The sequence below is a fragment of the Rhineura floridana genome, chromosome 6 (assembly GCF_030035675.1).
Source record: "Rhineura floridana isolate rRhiFlo1 chromosome 6, rRhiFlo1.hap2, whole genome shotgun sequence".
Taxonomy (NCBI): domain Eukaryota; kingdom Metazoa; phylum Chordata; class Lepidosauria; order Squamata; family Rhineuridae; genus Rhineura; species Rhineura floridana.
Genome location: NC_084485.1, coordinates 116029696 through 116051876, shown reverse-complemented (window position 1 = coordinate 116051876; position 22181 = coordinate 116029696). Strand labels below are relative to the sequence as shown.

The following is a 22181-nucleotide window of genomic DNA, read 5'->3' as shown; positions in this document are numbered from 1 at the left end:
TACTGTTCACCAACATGGTATTTTTTTCTTAATGTTGCTGATATAGAAATTTTTGCAAATAAAAACACACAAACTTTTCTAAAAATTTAAAATCCTACCATGAAGAAGAGAGAGGACACCTGAGAGTACATCAAGTACGGTAACAATGGGCCACAACAAAACGTAAGTTGGATATACATTTCCTAATTTTTTGAAACGCTGGGTAATGTAATTAAGATTCTTTTAGTGTGTTTGAGCGATAAGCAATTTGAACTGAAGAGACCTTGATTGCCATTTTGCTTGAAGAGAAGTGGCTCTTTGGGCACTTCATCATGATGACAATGTGTTGGTCTGCATAGCAGTGCAAATCTTCTGAAAGTGTCTTGAATGATGACATGTGATCAGTTTTCTATGGAGAATACCAAAATTACTCCTGCAATAATGTAAGCCCACTGCTTGGCATATCAGAAAGGTTCACATGAATGGTTCCAAGTTATGCAGAGGGCAGCAGAATCTCCTGTGCAGCTGGTAATGATTACCTGTCAAAAAAGGGTTTAAATCTAGAAAACCTTCCCATTGATTCTCAAGCTTTATCCCAAAGTGCCAATCTATGAAATTAGCTTTTGTGGCTACTTTTGACTATAGTTTTACTCCTGAACTTCTGAGATTACTTTAATAGCCCCCCCAAAATAAAAGTAATAAACTGGAACACACTGTTTTCACAAGTCCATGAATAAAACTGACCACTTATGATCAGCTACTATTAACAGGAGCCTTAAACTGCTGCCCAGAAAGGAAGGTATGTTGTAAATGCTAATATTACAAACTATTTTATTTAGAAAGAGTGGCAGAGATATGACAGAAGGACTTGTTAATATAATAAATACATATGTTTACATAAACCCTTGTAGAAATTTTATGGGAATATATTTATTTTCAGTAACTTTTTACCTGCCTAAAACCCTTTATTGGCATTTAATACAAATGGGCAGTACTACTGACAGGAAAAAATGTCACATAAGCTTCCAAAAGTTAACTATTTGCATTTGGCAACTCTGTATGTGGGTTCGAATAAGAATGAAGCAATATAAATTTCAGATTTTTTTTCAGCTTTGTATAATATACCCCTTTGAGAACTACTTTGCATGTTGCATAAATAATACTTTTATATTAATCAGAACAAAACATTGGTTCCGTAGTCTTAACATAGCATGTCCTGGCCATTGATGCGTGTTGGAGGTCCCTAAGGGCCAATTAGGATGCTTTTTATTCTCTATCTTGGGTCACACCCACCAAGACATGCTGAAATGGGATTGTAGTGTCCCATCTGAGTGAACAGAGTGTACAGAAGGATATATGAATGGGAGCAGTTTTGGGATTTGGTTGGCAGATACTTGACTTCAACTTTAGGGAATAAGAATTATGATGCTCTCAGACTAACAATGTATGCTTTCCTATACCTCTGTAATGCTTGCTCAACTTCTAGATTTGAAAATAAATCAGATTGTTACAGAACTATCATAAATTTCTAGCACTGTCTTCTTAAAAAGAAGTGGCAGCACCTACCCTGTGGAATTCCCTCCCCTTAAATATTAGGCAGGCGCCTTCTCTCTTAACTTTTGGGCGCCTTTTGAAGACTTTCCTCTTTCAACAAGCCTTTTAAGTTGAGACCTATCCCAGTCTGCGGCTGTGTTGGAATTGCTTTTTAATATGTTTTTTTAAAAAACAATATGCTTTTTAACCCCCTTTTAAAGATGTTTTTAGCGCTTTCAAAAATGTTATTAAAGTTGCTTTGTTTTGGTGTGTCTTAAGGTCTGTTTTTATGTTTTTATGTGTTTTTAGCGCTTTTGTTTGCTGCCCTGGGCTCCTGCTGGGAGGAAAAGCTTTATATAAATCAAATAATAAATAAATAAATAAGATAAAAAGGAAGTTGAATTTGTAAGATTGCCTTGAATTTCCCATCACCCAGGCAAGACGGAGAGATGGGAAGCAGGGACACTCTGTTGGCACTGTGGGAAAAACTCCTCTATTGGATTCTTTCTCTCCCTGAACATTTTCCATTCCGTTAGCAACTGTGAGGGTATGTGATTGATTTTAAATGTTTTTGGATAGTTTTTGTTTTTAAATATGTTTTTATTTTTGTTTTAAAAAGTATCAACATTTTTATGTTTGTCATCCTGAGCTCTTGTGGGAGGAAAGGCAGGATACAACTGTAAATAAATAAATAAATAAATAATTTCTGAGGCGTAGCGTGGAATGTATAAAATATTTTTGAATTTCTGACTGAAAACTTGTTGAGGCTCTTATCTTTTCCCTCCCCCTCTCCACTGGAGATCAAGCATCTAACAATGTATTCTGGGTTTACATTGCAAGTGAATCCAATATAATTTTTTGTCTTTGGATTTTAGAGATACAAAATCTTCGTATCCTGCTTCTGATGTCAAATATAGATTCTTTGGACAGGATTATATGCATATTTAGGTCTCCTCCTCCAGATGACTCACAGTGCAGTGTGGCAGGTCCACACCATATGCACATGCAACACACATGTAAAGCACATGACATTCCTCAAAGAATCATGTGAACTGTAGTTTGTTAAGGGTGCTGGGAACATACAGTATAGCTCTGTAAAGGGGAAACTACAATTCCTACAATTCTTTGGGGGAAGTCATGTGCTTTAAATGTGTGATGGCTTTGCTTCAAATGTATGGTAGTGGGTGGCCTCTCAGAGTCTTAAAAAAGGCCCTGCACCACATCTCTTCAGGCAGGCCTTTGGGGTGGGTTAGATTTTATCATTATTGCTTTTAGATTTTAATGTTATTGTATTGGTGTGTCATTTTGTGTTATTTTGTTCATTTTGTACGTCGCCCAGAGTGGCTGGATGGCCAGCCAGATGGGCGACTAAGAAATCCAATAAATTAAATCAAATCTCACTTTCAGGAAAATGTGAAGTATAAACCCTTTAGAACTGAACCCAAAGAGTAAGTGCGCTTAGGGTTACAGCATAAAAAGTGATGTGATGCATGCATCCCCGAAAAAAGCACCACCAGCTCTGCACTGCTTCGTTTGAAACTGGCGCTTTTCCTTTATCTCTAAAAACAGAAAAGAAAAAAGAAAAGCAGCAGGGAGAGAGCCCAACTCTCTCCAGACTCTGTAAACGGTCGCCAAAGCAGCAGCAACTCCCGGGATCCCTCTGGCGGCAGCGTCGAGCAAGCCCGCCAGCCCCGCGTGTCAGTCAGCCATCAATCCATCCATCTACCCTGAGGCAGGGTCTTGCGCGATGCCTCCCCTGCTTGGCGGCTGCCGGGGGGGGGAAGAGAGAGAAGGATGTTTGAGATGCGTTTGGTGATGTAATCGCAAGTCACTGAGCGGTGAAATTTAACACCGAGCAGCGGCGGGGAGGTTTTGCTTTGCCTTGGGTTGGCTGCTTGCTCTGCTCCGCACCCAGAGGCAGTCGCCTTTCAGCTCTGAATGCTTGCGCTGCTGCCGCTAGACGCTGCAGAGAGCAGTGAAATAAGTACATATATATTTGCTAAGCTTTGGGTATTCTGAACGTTGCTGCAACTGCTTCCCCTTGCCGGGGATCCCGCAGTTGCCCAAAACTTGTGCGAAAGGGGCAGGGGGGAAAAAGCCCACACTACCCAGACAACCCAAATAACAACAACAACAACAGGGCGGCTGCCTGTGTGGCACGTAAGCAAGCCCTCTTGCTCCTTTGCAGAGCTGGCGTTTCCCAACCATGTGGAAGACCCGCTAGAGGGAACTTTGTGCCAATAGAGCGCCCTGGGCTAACCAAAGCGAAGGAGCAGCTCGATTTCATGGACAGTACCTGAACCTTGGCTCGAGCACTTGGGGGAGCTGGCTTCTGTTTTCGGTTAGATCTTCGCTGCTCGGACAAATGCATACAAATGCATTTAGGAGCTCAAAGGACAAGGAGTGGAAGCATCTCTCCCACAGCAAAAACGTGAGTAAGAAGAAAGGGACACCGGAGGGGGGCGGGGAGGCAAAGCAAGGGGGCGGGCTGGAGCCTTGAGCGGGCTGCACTCGCAGCGCACGTCTGGTCAGCGACTTGCAAGCGAATGGCTTTGAAGGGTCCTTGCCTTGTCTTTCCAGTAACGAATGGGATCCCGTTTTGGAGGTGGTGGGGAGTGAATAAGCTAATTATGATATTAGTAGTAGTAGTAGTAGTAGTAGTAGTAAATAGCAATTTCAATCTTCTGCTTGCGAGACTATTGTAGAGTTGATGTTAAAGCGATCCTGGCAAACGAGAAAGAAGGTGAAAAGTTTGTTGGCGCGTTTCCCATTCCTGGATAGAACAGGATGCAGGGACTCCTAGGTCGCCCCAGCTGTCCCTGTGATTTACCCGGCTTGCTTATCTGCAAAGAGAAAGAGAATCTAGATTTCTGGATTGGCTTTTCCTCATTAAGCGAGAAGGAAGCATTGATTCTTTGGCTTTTTTTCAAAACTATTTTATTTCCAGCACCTCAGATGACTAAAGTATTTTGCTGGTGTTTTGGTTAGCTTAATCATGATGTAGGAAGCACTACACTGATAAGGCTTGTTTGCGTTGCTGAGTAGAGGTTTAGGGAGAAGCATATCTTTTTTCAGTATTTTTTTTTCTTCCCCCCTTATTATTATTAGATTTATTTATATTTGATTGTATTGGGGTTGTTTTTCTCTGCTCTTGGACATTATGTCCTGCCACTCAATGTATTTGAAAACTTTTACAATAAGTGTATTGTTCCAAGAAGAAGATAAAGAATAATCTTTTTTAAACCAGAGAGATGACTCTTGTTGTCTATGGCATTCTTCTCCACAGTGGTCAGCTATCCTGGATTCTCTTCAAGAACAGGAGCTCCCAAATTTATCTTATTCCTATTACAGCTGGGGATGGACTTGTGTGTTTTGTCCAGGTCTCACTTGTGGATTCCAGCACACCATCCAAGACTGAACGGCTACCACTGGGCAGGCAGCAACTCGCTTGCATTAACCCTGTGATCCACTAGATGAGCAGATCCATCCCAGTCACTATATGGAACATAATGGGTGCCCCAGGTCTCTGCACATCTAAGCTCCTTACATCCAGTAATTCTATTCTGCATGATTTCTTCCTTTTGAAATTCTAGTGAGGCAATGCCCAGGAGGAGGAGAACTGCTTGAGAGCAGAATTGCCCATTCCTGCCCATTGAGTACCACCTCTCTGATGAGGAAAGTTTTATCAGGGTATAAGGACAATATGCAATCCCTGTGGGTGGCTGCACATCATTATGACCCCACTGAATGTGTGAGACATGCATGGTGTGAGACACAGGGTAAAGCGTTGCATTCTCTTTTTTCCCCTGTCTTCCCTGGAAAGGCACAGCTCTCGTGTGTTATTTTTAGAGAAGGAACCATTTGATTTCCAAGCAGATTTGGCTGCTTGCTAGGAAGAAGCTGCTGCAAGGAGTTAGCTGCCTGCAGGCCTCCACTCCCGCCTCCTTTTTAAAACTTGTTTTACAAATTTGTAAAAAAGTTTTTACTGGTGATCTGAGGCTACTTAAAGTGACTGGGTTCATGATGCATGGCAAAAAAACATTTGTTTCCTCATCTCTCCAGTCCTGTCTGTGAAAGGAAGCAAAAGGCACTCAAGATGACTGTTACTGGGAAAGGAAGAAGAGTTTTAGAGATGTCTTGCATGTTTGTACATGTGTGTGTGTATGAGAGAGAGAGAGAGAGAGAGAGAGGAGGGGGCAGGGAGGTAAGCTGGCTGGAAAACTTCTCCCTGCGCACCCACCCACCCTATTTTGCTCCCTTCACAAGCAGATGCTGCATGGAGAGGTCAGATTGCCAAAATGCAACTTCAAGCTGTTTCCCTCTAGTTCATCTTCAGTAAAAATCTTTCTCTTCCCCTGAAGGCAACAGGAGCAAAGAGGCATTTGTTGTTACTTGTGACGGATAAGACTACTTGGGTAGATTTGACTTTCAAGCATGAAAAATCAAGGTGATCTTTCTGGATGCAGTTCGATTTGCCCTGGGGTTTGCTCAGTTTCTGCTTAGAAAATGAACAGGCTCTGCCAAGCAGCCAATTCCTTTAATTTAATCCAGCGAAATCTCTTGGGGCAGCTCTCTGTAAACAAATCCCTTGGCGTGCGAGGTAGTCTTTCCATGAAAGAGCTGGAGAACAGTTTGCTTTGTTGAGATTTGCAAGGCTGACTCCTTTGTTTCATGTTTTGCTGGTTTCAGTTTATTCTGTGTATGTATCTGCTCTCATTCAGGTAGTAAACCTGTAGCTGGATAATAGCACTTAGGACTTGAAGACGGGAGCTTGTATAAGTGAATGTCGCTTCATCCAGAAAAATAATTTAAAAAATTCCTCTACATAAAAAGCTAGATGCCTAATTCTCTATGAGCCAGTCTCCCAAAATGAACTTTAGATTGAATACTTGACTCGTTTTGGAGGAAGAAACAGTTTTGGATGGTTTTTTTGCTGTCAGGGTTAATCAAGGCTAAAATCACACAATCATTTCCATGCTTTTTAACGTGAATTCAGGATCATTCCTCTGCTTTAGTTAATGCACATTAGCACCATTAGTAAGTCATGCTTTGCCCACATTAAATGTCATCACATCTCCTCCAGCTAGTACATGTGCCTACCGGATGATGGCTATGATAGGATTTGGATGCAGTCCTCTCCTGGGATGGTTAGTGACAGCATGGGAGAGATTTGAGATGCACTAAAAGCACATGTGAGGGAATCAGAGGGCCATGCAAATGCACTTAGTCCCAGCTGATCCACGTTCGGTAGTCATGAGAAGGAGCCCTATGCATATATTGATTAGGAATGTGCTAGAATTCTACCCAATTTGGATTTGGTAGTGGATTTTCCATTAATTTGCTTATTCTCTATCATAGTGAATCAGATTTTTATGTAGTCATTTTCTACGGCTATTTTTGAACATGGAGGGTTTTAAAAAAATCTGCTTCTAAAACATTGATATTAAGAATGATAATTTTTATCGATCTTTCCTTTAAGAGTGTCGATATTTCCTTTAAAAATACCGATATTTTCTTTACAATATCAATATTAATATCACTATTGTGGGCAGAGGGAAAAAATGGATTGGTAAAAGCAGCAGATTGTGAACAAAAAGCGAACTCAAATGGATACCAGCCTGTTTGGTCAATGGAATGCTTTCACAGCGGCACCAACCAACGAAACCCATCCCTAATACTGGTGTATGTGTGTAGAGCTCCTCTACCTGGGAGTGGGGATCCTTGGCCAGTCAGTATCCTCCCATGCATGAAAGGAACTATATGGATACATTGGCATGCACATAACCCCTGTTTTCAGGGTCAGTTAGCATATGTGGGGGTTTGTCTGAACCTTCCCATTGTTTTGGAAGAAAATCTTGTCAATTTCACCAAAGATGTTTTCCCCCCTTTCAAAAAGGATATACATCCACATATTAGTGCAGGGGATAGCTAACATGGTGCCATCCAGATGTTTTGGACTACAGCTTCCATCATCCCTGACCACTGACTTTGCTGGCTGCGGCTTGTAGGAGTTGTAGTCCAAAACATATATGTTTGTGTCAGTCATACATTAAATGGTTTTGTGGCACATTAAACAAATTATCCTGTGCATACCTAAAAAAATGTAATGTGTGAAGTGATCATCAGAGACAGATGTGAAACATGTATGCTAAAAACACGTAGAAGCAATTCCCTTTTTAATAATTCTGGTTTCAAACAGAAACAGATTAGCCATTTACAGTCTTGAACAGCTGAGGCCTAGAAAGATTTCTATTACTGACAGAGATCTGGAGGAGGCTCCGTTTGAGATGTTCAGTTTGAGATGTTGACCTAATAGATCCCTGTGTAAGTCTATAGCATCCCATGTGCAAGGGATGCTATACTGGCACAATGGAAATATCTGCTGATATTTTTTCAGGTTAAATGTTTTTCAAGTTGATTGGCTTCAATTTTCTCATGTTATAATTCTTCCAAGTCCTGCATCATTACTTCTGTTGTATGTAAAAGAACAGTAATTAAATTTTCAAGCCTTTGATTTTGTCATAAGCCAGTTTAATACCAAGATTTCAATAGAACTAAATCAGCTTAAACATTCTTCATCTTAACTTGTTTATGTTACAGACTAGTGGGGGAAACATTTCTGCTAATACAATTATTTACCACTAATAGTACATGATAATGGAAACACTTGGTATTTGCCTCATGGCAATGTTTGATATGGATTAACTAGGTTAGGGTGATTAAAGGATGCTTCCAGATGGATGTTTATTGTGGGATGGGTGCTAGTCCATTTACAGTTTTTTTTAGTGTCCACTTGACCTATTACCTAGGGAGTAGTGGCCTCTTCAGCACTGGAGACATTCAAGAGGCAGCTGGACAGCCACCTGTTGGATATGCTTTAACCTGGATCCTTGCATTGAGTAGGTGGTTGGAACTGATGGCCTTACAGGCCCCTTCCAACTCTACTATTCTATGATTGGCATCAAACTGCCAGCCCTTATCTTGCCAACCCTCCATTTAATCCAGTTTTACCCATTCTGGGAAAAATCAGATAAGTAAACAAACAAACAAACCCTATTGCCAGTGTCCTGTTTGTGATATCTGAACAACTTTGCAATATTAAGCTCCTGTATGGAAGCCCCCAAAATCTGTGGGACAGGGTCTGCTGTCAGCAAATACCAAGAAAATATGTTTCTCACATTTTCTGCAGCATATATTGCCAGCCCTAAGAATTGTTGTAGGATTTGGTCATATAATTACTGTTTATATTTTTGGCAGTGGCTAAAAATCTTGGCACTGGTGTAAAAATAGTAAAATGCTATTTATGTTACAACTTTCCATGTGCAGGATGGAACAGCAGAAGCTGTTTAGGCTGTAACAGTGCTAAAATCTAGGGCCGTTGTGGATTGAAAACTGAATATGAATATGATGCTGCAGCCAAAAATGCCAATACCTTTTTGGGTTACATTAACAAATGCACTGTTTCCAAGTATCAAGAGATAATGGAGCCTTAGAAAATTGGTGCCTTGGGAGCACCATAAGCTTCCCATCATGCTTCCAATATAGCATCCCCACCCCCAGCAGTGCAAGCTGCTTTTAAAAAATCCCTCTCTGTGTTGTGAATAACATAGCCTGTGTGTATAGGGATGGGGGTGCCAAAGAATCCTTGGCTTATCCCTTAGTTTGTGTAGGAGTGAGTCAATGGGTAAACCAACATTGCTGACACTTGTTCAGTTCCAAAACTTTGTTTCTATAGGCTGATTCCCATGTTACCTTCTTAATGAGGCACACAAATGTCAAACCCCCAGTTTAGGATTAGAATATGGAGCAAGCAATCATAGCCAGCAGCAATATCAGGGATCAGGGGTGGAGAGCCTGCTTCAGATACCTGCCTCTCCCTTCTTGCTCCATGTCCCACAAAAAGCTCTTCCTGTGTGGTTTTTCAAGGATGGTGCTAGTCTTCTGCTAAATGCTCATTGTAGAAGCTCTTCATTGCTCCTTCTGACAGTGGCAGACTTTCTTCTGAGCATCCTGTTTCTGTTTAGGGTAAAACAGCTGCTGCCAGAATGAGCAAATCAGTGCTTCTCCGTTGTAGGAGAGTGTGGATGTAGAGCAGCAGTAATTACTGTTTCATACATCATCATTATTATTATCTATTGCATTTATATCCCACCCTTTTTCTAAGGAACTGAAGGGGACGTACATGGTTCTCCCCCTACTAATCTAATCCCTACCACAACCCTATGAGGTAGGTTAGGCTGAGAGACAGTGACTAGCCCAAGGTCACCCAGTAAGCTTCATGGCTGAGTGGGGATTTGAATCCTGGTCTCCAAAGTCCTAGCCCAGCACTTTAACCACACTGGCTACAAGCTGTGATTGGATATTGCAGTGATGACCATGCATATACTTCCCAAAATGATGGTGTCTGTCTCACTTCTTTGTTAAATTAAGTTAAGCTGCCGGAAAGTATGACAGATCCAAACCCGATTCAGGAATGCGGCTGTTGCTGGCTGAGCTGGCACAAACCTGGCAAAGGGAAAACAAGCCTTTAAAATACAGTTTACTTACACCACCCTTTTTGCCATTGTAAGTTTTGCCAGGTCATATGACTGAGCTGAATGGAGTTACAATCCAGCATAAGTCCCCCCGCCCAGTTCTGCCCCTGCCATGCCCCTGGAAAGCTCTTTTTTGGGGGACTTTCGGCAGCCCATCTGAGCTGGCTTCAGCTGAGCTGGGATGAGAGATTTACACTGGCGTATCTCTGGCTGAGTTGAATCTGCCAGATCCTCATTCGCTTGTCCCAGTGGATTGGATTTGGATTGCTCCCTAAATCTGGTCTAAAGGATCACCTTCCTCACATGAGAATGCCCATCAGATGAGATTATCTCTATGTACCCCACCTTCTAGGATCAGGTGACTAGCTGTCAGGCAAAGGCATGTTCTGTGATGGGGCCCAGTCTAGGGAATTCTCTCTGTATACATGCTTGCCTGTCCCCATTATTGTTATTCACTAATAGGCAAAAAAACCCTTGCTGTTTAAGAATGCATCTAGAGCCAACAGATATTTCTATATCGAACTTTAAAAAGTAGGGAAATTGGGCAGCTATAGTGAATGCACCAGGGGAGCAGGAGACCTGACCTCGTCTCTGAGATATTGGACTGCCCTACAAATTAGTCAAAATGCGAACACAATTTGGGTTGGTCTTTCACAGTCCAATCCATTTCCTGTGTAGCTTGGAAGAATTTGGTAACATTCTTACCAAAGAGGGAGGGGATAGGAGGAGGGGAGGGCAGGTTTGAACATTTGCATGCTTTCTGAGTTCAGTGGCATTTATTCCTGTGCAATCATGCTTAGGATAGATGAAACTGACCTGGGGAGGGGCCGGCAGGGGGGAGGGAGGGGAGGAGATTGGGTGGGTGGGCACTGGGCAGGGGGGAAGTCCCTTTCCTTTCCAAAAGGAAAACATTGTGACCAATATCATTGTTTTTCAGCGTTTCCCCCACCTTTTTATTCTACAGCAGGCACATATAGCCAGCCTCCCACCCAAATTTAAACGAGAGCTGTCCCTGGCCACATCCACACCAGGCCCTTATTTCATTTTAGACAGTCATGACTTCTCCCAAAGAATCCTGGGAAATGTAGTTAGTCAAGGGTGCTGAGAGTTGCTAGGAGACACTCTGTTCCCCTTACAGAGCTTCAGTCAGAGCGGCTGACTGTTAAACCACTCTGGCCATTGGAGCTCTGTCAGGGGAATAGGAGTCTCCTCTCAGCACCCTTCACAAACTCCGCTCCCCAGGATTATTTGGGGGAAGCCATGTTGGTTTAAAGTACAATAAAGGTCTGGTGTGGTTGTGGCCTCCTGGTTAGCCTAGCCAAGCAGCTGTGAGTCTGGCTTTTAGAACACTGACAGTTGGTTCTTATTGAGCATGCCCGGCCTTATCATTGACTGTAATGCTAAATTTCTTAAATTAATTAAAAATGTGCTAGGCATTTTTTAAACTTTTAAACTGCAGACAATGAAGATCAGAGTATGGGGCAATCAGTAATAGGATTTCAGGTACTCTGTGAACATGGCTGATTTTTAATTAATTTCAACAGATTATGAGAACTCTGACAGAAAAAAGTCCAAAAGGGGTCTGGTTTCTCTCTCCATTTACACATTGAACTCTCAATTTTCCCTGGATGCCAGTCCATCACATGGGTAGTAGTCTGTCATGTGGCGTCCAAGGACAGGAAATGCACTGAAGTTTGCAGGCTTGAGGAAGTAGTCAGGTGTCACTGGCTTGAAGACCCCAGTTCATTTCCTGTCCTTGTCCAAGATGATGGCTCAGTTCTTTCTCCCACTTGACTGATGGTGTGAGTTCTTTAACTTTTCTGTTTTCCTACCTGATTGTTCTATCTTCTTTTTCACTGGGGGGTTGAGGAATCACTTCACTTTTTCCTCCCCTTCCGGGATTCTTTAGGGGAAGGTTTTTCCCCATTTGTCTCACCCGTTTGTTAGCCCCCTTTTCCTTTTGGTGCGAAACGGTGGCCATTTTTTGTCTTTCCCTAGCCAGTGGGGGACCTTCCTTTGTTCCTCACCCTCTGGTTCTGGCTTGCTCGTTCCCCCCCTTGTTCTGATTTGGTGGCGGCCATGTGGATTCCACACTGTCCACCGACAGTCTCCTCCTTTATTGGGGGATCCTTCGCTGGCCACGCGACTTTCAGAATGCTTGCCTCAGGGGGAAGGGGTTCTGCTGCTGGCTGCTGCAAACCCTGCTTTTTTTCCACCTGGCCAGCGGTACTTTTCAATCTAACATAGCAGAATGTGAAAAATCCATGCTGGACACTGGGTGATCTCTGTTCTGTTTTCTTACTTCATGATAGTTAAATTCTCCCATCCTTTCATGATTCTTATGACATTAAATATCTCCTTTATTTTTTTTACTTGCTTTTTACTTTTGTTGTTTTAATATGCTGTTTTAATATTTTTGTCTTCTCTTTTTACTTTTTATTGCTTTAAATGGATTTGTTTTTAACTTTCTTTGAAGGCTTTTTTTAAAATATCAAAAGGCAGGATATAGACGGTAAAGCAAACATTACATCTGTTAAGTTATTTTCTTAAACTGGAGTTTGTGTGTGTGTAAGGAATTGGATTTTTCTGTGCATGAAGGAGCAAATTCGCTCAGTTGTCAGTCTTTGAAGGAAATACTAGATAAATTCGTTTACTTTAATTACACAACTGCTTGTCTTGGTTCAGAACAGGGATGGGGAATCTGCTGCCCTCCATATGCTGTTGTACTATTAGTTCCATTTAGAGATGTGAAGGCCCAGAAAAAAACCTGAAAAAAATGGGGGGGGGAAATGGTTTCCACCCATTTTTTCCAAAGCCTCTTTTTTGTTTCTTGGAAAAAATTAAAAATGTTGGGCTATGATATGTAAAAGGGTATAGAAGCTTCTTTCAATCCAGGCAAACCTTTAGTTTTTTAAAGTGCATGATAAATATGACAAATATGAAGAAGCAGAAACTGATAGTGATAGGTCAGAAAATGAGACTATGTACTTACATTTCATGTAGTATAGTATTCATTGAGTCCTGGTTTTCCCACTTCTTTTTTCTCTGCTCTTTTAAAGGAAATAAGTGCTTTATGTCTGCTTGACACTGTAGAGGACTGGAGGAGAGACAATCATTTTCAGAATATACACTAATTTTCTTTTTTAATATAATGTTTCTCCTGTTTTTATTATTTTTTGCCTGCTCCTCATAAATAGGCAAAATGAAAGAGATGATAGGTTCCTTATAGTTCAGCAGCTTGTAGCTCTGTTTGTAGCAAAAAAAATCAAAAAGTAAATTTAATTTGTAATTATTGTCTGAATAAATAGTAGTCTCAGTATATCAAATATGGTAATATAATAGCAAACGAAACTATATATAGTATATGTTATGTTCCTAAAGTAAAAAAAAAAAGACTTTCAATCTGTAAAGGGTGCTAAAAAAATAAGTATTGCATATTTTTCCATTTTCCTCAATTTTTCCTATTCTGTCTAGGAAAATAGTATAGTCAGGCTGCTTATGGCCATTCAGTGACAAAAAAGATTGCATTAATCCACAATCTAGAAATATATTTTCTTTCCTGATGTGCCCTTACTTTAGGTTGGTAAGATAGATGGCCACAAGGGTGAGTGCCTTTTTTTGGTGGCCCCATAGCTGTGGAATTTCCTTCCATTGGACCTATATCAAATTTCTGTGTTGCAGCCTTTTTGGAAGGCACTGAAGCCTTTCAATTGACCTTCCAGGCATTATTAGCTGGGTGATGGTCTGATCAAATTACATTTTTTCTGGCTCTGAATAAAATGTCTAGGGTTGCTGTGTTATAGATTTAAATTTAAAAATTTTGTATTTAAAAAAATATTTTGTTGGTTTTGATTGCAAGGCACTTTAGATGGGCATTTGTCCAGAAAGGTAGATTACAAACAAACAAACAATATTTATTTATAGCCTGTTCTCCACCATGCAGTCTCAGTACAGGTTGCATAAGCTCAATATAACAAATAAACTATGTAATACATAAACATTACTAGACCATAGATTAAACTGAATCTATGGGAGTCAAAAACAGGAACAACCCTGCAATGGGAAGAATATTCTGATTGCATCCTTCACCCCCAAAGGCCTGTACAAAAATGTGTGTCTTGACCTGATGTCAAAATGTATACAGTGAAGACACACCTTGCAGGGGGAAGTGCATTCCACAGCCTAGGGGTCACCACAGAGAAGGCCTTCTTAGGCACAGCTGCCCGAGAAACACAAATACAAGCATGTGTATTTTAGATTTTTTTTATAGGTGTTTTAATACAAATGAATCACAGTGTAGTGTAATCTAATTTTCCTTTCATCATCAAATTATTGTTTTTTAAATAGCAGAAGCTATTTCAATTTGCTGTCAGGACTAAAGTGCTGTGAATGAGCATTTGTTTCAGTATCACAGCTTGTTGCACAGTAGACTTGTCAGCAGGAGGAAACATCTGTTAATCCCATGCTGTGGAGAAGGGATGGGGAATGTATAGACTCCATATATTGTGGGACTACTTCTCCCATTATCTCTGGCTGTGCCCTTGAGAGGGTGGTTGCCAAGCAGATCCAGGTACTTTTGGATAAGACAGATTTTCTAGATTCATTTCAATTGGGATTCAGGCATGGGTTTGGTACAGAAACTGCCTTGGTTGCCCTGTGTCAGGAGAGAGACAGAGGAAGTGTGACTCTGTTAATCCTCCTTGATCTGTCAATGGCTTTCAGTACCATTCACCATGGTATTTTTCTGGGGTGACTGTCTGAGTTGGGTGTTGGGGGCACCGCATTGCAGTGGTTCCATTCCTACTTGGATGGCCAGTTCCAGAAGGTGGTTTTTGGGGACCATTGCTGGGCTCGGTGAGTTCTCCAGTATGGGGTCCACAGGGGTCGTTCTCAAATGTTGTTTAACATCTACATTAAACAGCTGAATGGGGTCAAATGGAATTTGGAAGTTCATTGTCATCAGTATACTGATGACACACAGCTTTATTTCTCCTTTTCATCTTCTGCAGGTGAGGCAGTGGATGTGCTGAATCAGTGCTTGGTTGTGATATTGGACTGGATGAGGGCCAATAAATTGAAGCTTAATCCAGAGAAGATTGAGATGTTGGTGGTGGGTGGTTCCTCTGACCAGCTGAATGGTGTGTGGCCTGCTCTAGATGAGGGTCACACTCCTTCTGGAGTGGGTTCATAGTTTGGGAGGGATCTCCTGGATCCATTATTGTCACTAGAGGCACAGGTGGCCTCAGTGGTGCGGAGTGCCTTCCATCAGCTTAGGCTGGTGGCCCAACTGTGACCCTATCTGGACAGGGATAACCTAGCTACAGTAATCTATGCTCTGGTAACCTCAGGGTTGGATTATGCAATGTGCTTCATGTGGCTTTGCCTTTGAAAACAGTTCAGAAACTTCAATGAGTGTAGAATGCAGCTACCTGATTGTTGATGAGTTCAAGACAAACAGATCATGTAACACCAATTCTGTTCCAGTTACACTGGCTGTTTGTATGCTTTCAAGCCCAATTCAGAGTACTGGTTTTGACCTATAAAACTTTTTATAGCTCAGGACCTGAATATATTCTGCAATGTCTCTCCCAATATGAACCTACCTGGGCTCTTAGACCTTCTTCTGAGGCCCTTCTCCAGATCAAGAGAGAAGGCCTTTGCAGTTGTGGCTCTTGATCTGTGGAATGGGCTCCCCAGGGAAGTCTGCGTGGCGTCTTCAGTGATATCTTTTCGGCGCCAGGTAAAAACTTATCTTTTTTTCCAGGCATTTGATAGATTAAGCTGATGTTTGTATTAGTGTGCTACCAAAGCTTTCTGTGGCTATATGGGGGTGACTGTTTTTTATTATTTTGTTCTATAGTATGATATATTTATTTTGGTTTTTAACAGTGTTGTAAGTCACTTGGAGACCATTGGGTAACAAGCGACCAAATTAGTAGTAGTAGTAGTAAAATGCATTTCCCATTACTTTCTGTACCCAAAATCCATTTTTTTTAAAAAAGTTGGTAAATTTTAATCTGCTACATTTACTGTTATGTAATTGGGTCCCTCCTGAAATATAGTGACAGTGTGGAAGCAATCAAAGAGGCTACTGTTTCCTCCTACTGAGGATTTCTTGGAGTTTTCCCTCATGTTGTAATAAGGTTTGGGAGGTATTCTTTAGCTTTTACCAAGGACCGAACTAGATTCTTATGAAAGAAATCCAAACTGTTTATTCTTGGGTTTATTGTGGACACAACCAAGGCCCCTAGCTCCAACAGCTCCAGGAATCAACAGCCACAAGAAGTTTCATCTTCCCACACTCCATTAGGAGACAAATGACTCCTCCTCTAAATTTTAACTCTCCACTCTTCGTAGTGCTGTTTGCATATTCTTTGTCACACCTTCTGCAACAGACACTTAAAAGCTGTGTTTTCCTTTTTTCCTTGTGGGACGGAGAAAGGAAGGTCAACATTCCTTTGGACTTTATGCCAGTTCTTTGCATGACTTTAATACCTGTGTTGATTAAGTATTTCTGTCTTTATTTCTGGATTTCAAAGTAAAAATAAATATATAGTGAATGTTTAATGATGAAGAAAGATAGAGAATGATGTAATATATACAGACCTGGCACGTGTGAGTTGTCATGGCTAAACCATAGTTTAGCTGTAATAAACAGGTTTGAGCTTGCATGCTACCTCCTCTTTCTTGATCTTTTTCCAATTCCCATTTCCTGTGGTTACCATGAACCATAGTTTATCTACAAATAAGAATTGAAGGCCACGATTTGAGCTAGGTGCATCTTACAGAATGAGAACATGAGAAATTGAAACAGAGGTTTTGTAAATACTTAAGTAGAAAAATCACTGAAGGAATTTTCAATAAGTAGACTCAATAGTATAAAGATTAGACTCAGTGGTGTATGAAAATTTGCTTTCTAAACCTTTTTTCACACCACAACCTTGATATATAATTTTTGGAGTTCTTAACAATCATTTCCTTTATACATGGCAATGTTGCACAGATATAATAAGACTGTAGAAAACAGTTTTGCAATTATTAAGGGCACTATGAGCAACAATACTTGTGATCTTGTTTTATTCAAATTACCAACATGAAAGGGACTTCTCTTTGTTCCTGATTTATAGCTGTTGGAAGAACAAAGAAAATATGCATTCATGGGAAGAGATCAGTTTTCTAAATTGATGCACCTTGTGTTGTGTAAGGAAGGGAATCAAATGGGGATTGACAATCTTTGGAAAATCCTGAACTAACTAACTTTTGTATGTGGTTTCTTTATGCTCTACCTTTGTTTGAGTGATCATCTGTTCTTGATATTAGCCAGGAACAGCTGCAGATGTTGAACATCCATTTACTTATCTTCATTTATGCTAGATTTGAGTAACTGATAGCCAAATGAATTTTTGAGAAACCTTACCAGGGATAAAGAAAGGAAAAAGGCATTATTATGATAAAAATAACTGTAACCACAGGAAATAGACATCAATATATCAGTTACAATAGGGCACTGGGATTTTGTGAAGATCTTTATTGGGGATTATATCTAATATTGTTCTACTTAGAGTAAACCTGTTGAAGTTAATGTATATGAGTAACTAGTTCATTAATTTCATTGGGTCTAATCTGAGCAGAGTTTAGTTGGCTACAACCTAGATCTCTTTGAACAGTTTATTTTTAAAAAGTGACTTGGCTCTGTATGGGCAAAGGTAGTATTCAGTGGCATTACTAAGCAATAATTGTTGAGCCTGGCATGGGCTTTTTAATTATTTGGTTGTTGATAGTTATTTCAGACAGCCAAGTAAAGTATGAGTTACTAACCAGTAATGAAACATAATTATACAGTAATCAGCAGTACGGTTTTATAAAAAAGAGACTCATTTTAGCATCTTTGCCACTTTGGAAGTATCTGATTTTAGAATTTCCTTGAAATCATATTGTTCAGAGGACCTGATGTTACAGTCCATCATTATACAGGGATAATAAATATCTGCCCCCAACACACACAAATTATCTTGAGAACCTATCTATAATAAATACTTCTCCACTAGCCCAACTCTTTTTGATTTACAAAAAAAGACCTATTTTATGGATAGACGTGGCTTTTTTACCTTATTATCTTTAGTTGATAAGCAAGATTTATTAGCTTCTCGCTCTGGCTTTTAACATAAACTGCATGCATTTATTATATTTCTCCTAGATCATTGGACACATAGTAGAGTTGAGCAAAGTTCATGTAGCTGATTGCAGAAGCAAAGAATTCTGGGACTTGGGTCAAGCATTCTCTTAAGCTAATGCAGCATTCTCCAACCTGGTGTCCTCTAGACGCCTGGGGTTGCAATTCCTATCAGCCATGGACAGCACAACATTTGATGAAAGCTCCAGTCAGACTTCCCCCCTCCCCCTCCCACAGCTGTCCTATGGGAAAGAAGAAGAGAGAAGGCAAGGGAGGTAGACAAAGCTAACATCAGGGGTTGCTCTAGTCAGACTTTTTTCTCTGTCCCTGCACCATCATTACATTTTATATCATTTCTTTCCTGTAGTATTTTAAAATTGTACCTTGGTTGTCTTGGCAGAGAGGTGGCATGTAAATGTAAATAAATAATAAAGCTAAGATAGCAAGTGTATATATAGAGCAGGGGTAGGGAACCTTTGGTGTCTGGGCCAATGATGGCTCTTTTCTCCAAATCATGCCCGCCCACCCACCCATCAGCTGACATAACTATTGACATCAGCAGATGGGTGGGAGGACAGGGTTTAATTCTGCATTGGCAGCACAATCCTGTTCCTGTCAAGGAACAAGATCACACAGCCAAGGCAGTTCATCAGCTGAGTGGAGGTTAAAGTCCTGTGCAAAAGTGCCCTTTGTAACATATGCAAACTACTTCAAATGGGCTTTTGCAAAGGCTTTAAAGCAGCTGCTGCACTCCTGTTTGCTCCAATGGGAGCATGGGGGTTGTCTTAAAGCCTTTTCCAAGTCTCTCTGTGAGACTGGGGAATTAAAGGAGGAGAGGGGAGAGATTTACAAAAGCCTTTTCCAAGTCTCCCTATACTTTCTTTTTAAGTCTCCAACTTGAAAGAGGCATTTGCAAGTCTTCCCTCCCCCATTAAGTCTCCCATCTCAGTCTACAATTTTAAAATACTAAAACAGATAAATGATATAAAATGTAATATTGGCCAGGGACAGGGAGAAAAGTCTGACTGGAGTAGGCATTGAAGTTGCGTTTGCCTGCCTCCCCCCTAATCTCTCTGGGACTTAAAAGGAAAGCACAGGGAGGCCTGGAAAAGTCTTTTGCAAGTGTCCCCCCTTTCCCTTTCCCTTAAAAGCAAAGCACAGTGGATTTGACAGGTGGTCCCATCTGCCATTCATATGATGTTATAATGACATCATGTGATTGACAGGTGGGTAGTTTTGCCCACCTGTCAGATTTGGCCACAAGGCAGATCCTAGTAAGGATCTGGCCCATGGTACCAAAAGTTCCATACTCCTGCTATAGAGTGATACAGAATGTAGCTATGGGAAGTCTAGATTAAAATCCTTGCTCAGATATGTTGGGTGCTGGAGCTGCAGTCCTATACTCACTACCTGGGAGTATGCGCCACAGACCTCAACCAACACCACCTAAGAAGGTCATTCCTAGGGGCTGCTCTGAACTCCTTGGAAGAAGAGAAGAATGGATATATTAATATTGAAAATGTCTCTTATCGCCTTTCCAGAAAAAGGTGATAATTTTTTTAAAAAAATGTAATGTGGCAAAACTGGCCAGCATGATTTACAGGTGTAAAACATGCTCATTTTATCTGGGCTTTGAAGAAAGAGAAATAGATTTATATAGTGGCATTTCTGCCATAAAATGAACAGTTCCTCTTCTGTCAGTTATCAGTGTAGTTTGGTAGCCTGGATTTTATTAGGAGCACTCAACACAGGCAGAAGAGAAGGAGCTAACATTTGGTGCTGCACAGTTTTTTTAAAAAATATGTATTTTAATGTAAACTAGAGACAAAACAATGTCGAAAGAAACATTCCTCAGAGTCTGTGCCTTCGTAATTTGTAAAAAAGTTCCCTCTGAAGTTTAACATCTGCAGCAGGTGTGTTTTCTCATTATATCAGATGTCAAAGGGAACTCAGCTGAAGCAGCCTCTCAAGAAGAACTTGGATAGTAAAAGTGAATTATTTACCCCCCCCCCAAAAATATAAACCTATATTTCACGTTGCCAACATTTTTCTTGAAGGTTTTCTGAGCCTTTAGGAGCTGTGTGAGAAGCAGAAATGCAATAGGTGAACTTTCATTAACATGATAATAGATTGATGGGGAAAATGCTTCTTGTGCAGCTGTTAGAGTCCCCAAAGCCCCTGCTTGAAATGTATTTAGACTGAGGTGGGTAGAGAGAAAAAACAGTGCAGAAGCAAGCAGCAAAACTCTTTCTACAGAAGTCTCATTTATTTATTTATTTTTACGATAAACAGTTACAAAATTATGTTGGCAAAAAATGAGCAGGTGAAGCTTTTCTTGGCATGAAAAGGTCCTATTCAGGCAGAACGCTGTTTAGCCCAGGGGTGGCTAACCTGTGGCAATCCAAATTGTTCCTGGATTCCCAACTGCATTCACCCTTATGCAGCATAGCCAGTGATGGGAGTTGTGGTCCAACAGCATCTGGAGAGCCACAGGTTAGCCACCTGCTGTTTAGCTTTTCAAGACAGCATGAATTTCATGCTTAAACACTTCCCTCCTTTTTTCAAGATTGGATGCTTCTGCTTCTGCTCGCAAACTAAGTGGAGTCCCTTCTTACGTCTGACCTTGGAGAGCCCTGACTAGTTTAAAATAAGGTTTATTCAAACCAGACGGGATCAGGTTGTTGTTTATGATCCTGGCTTGTCCTCAAACTGAAGTTTGAAGCAGCTAGAGTTACCCAAGTTTGCTTTAGCTCTGGATTTCCTGCACTGAGCTGGAGGGTGGACTAGTTGGTTTGGGCTAATACACCCCTCCCAACTCTGTGATTCTTTGACTAAAAAATTACATTTTGCGTAACACAAATATTAATGCATTTTGGCTGTAATTTACAGCTGGGGTCACTAATGTGGTGCTTGTGCATGATGACCTCAGACAAATCCCTTATTTGCTGCCCAGTAAGGCCCTGTCCACCTAACAATTTACATGAGAGAGAGGGCCTTTTTGTTAGCTGGATGAAGCTATTGCCTTTTTTTTTACTATGCTTTGTTTTGGGCATATAGGTGTTTTTCTGTTTTTGGTGGGGTTCTGAACATCACCAGTACCATGCCTGTGAAATGGGTGTTTTGTAACATGCATGACTTTCTTAGATTGCCAAATGTGTCTCAGGCCCAAAAAGGTTGAATATCCCCACATTACAGAGTGACGGCTGCATGACTGTGTTAGCGGATGATACAGCTGCCATTCTACTGACAAAACCTCAACTCACCGTTGCAGAAATAAATAACCTCAAGGAATAGCAGGATACGCTGACAGACAGAAACTACTAATAGACCAAAACAAACAATGTTTGACAAGAAAAGAAAACAGGAACAGAATAGCACAATCTACAGGGAAAGAAGGAGCAAAAATATATAAATGTTGGCAAGAATGATGAAGCCCTCTATTCTAGATTCCACATCCCAGCACCATCCATAGATGGCCCTTTTAATCTTCCGACCAGACGATCGAAAGATAAAGGCATTAGCTTTGCCGCGCTTTGCTTTATGCAAATGTTGAACAACTTGAACCTAGTGTGAATGGACGTGTGAATGGAGACATTAATGGTGAATTTACTTTTCTATCTGGTCATGGAACCTCCACGATTGACTTTTTTATCGTCTCTCATGAGCTATTTAGGGCAGTGTCTTCGTGCTTGGTGGGCAACCGCTCCGAAAGTGATCATCTCCCTCTAGTCCTCTCTTTAGACTGTGGAAATCAAACCATATATGTGGATCATATATGTGGATCAAGAACCAATACTCAACACAGTCCTCAAAATACGCTCATCATGCATTAGATGGTCGCTTAATTTAGACACTTCATCAAAGTTGCATTCAATTTGGATAGATGTCTTGCTATCCGTGATCTTGTAGCTACAGCTCCCTTGGCATCAACTATATTTGGAGCCTTCCAACAATTGATCATG

General features: G+C 40.9%; 1 protein-coding gene across 1 annotated transcript in view; it reads left to right on the top strand.

Moving 5' to 3' along the window:
• Window positions 1–3504: 3504 nt before the first annotated feature.
• COL24A1 (collagen type XXIV alpha 1 chain) overlaps window positions 3505–22181 on the top strand; it is a 333005-nt gene continuing 314328 nt past the window's right edge. The window contains exon 1 of the mRNA XM_061633547.1: window positions 3505–3943. Within this exon, the coding sequence (XP_061489531.1) occupies window positions 3888–3943 (56 nt within the window). The 5' untranslated portion in view covers window positions 3505–3887. The remainder of the gene's footprint in view (window positions 3944–22181) is intronic.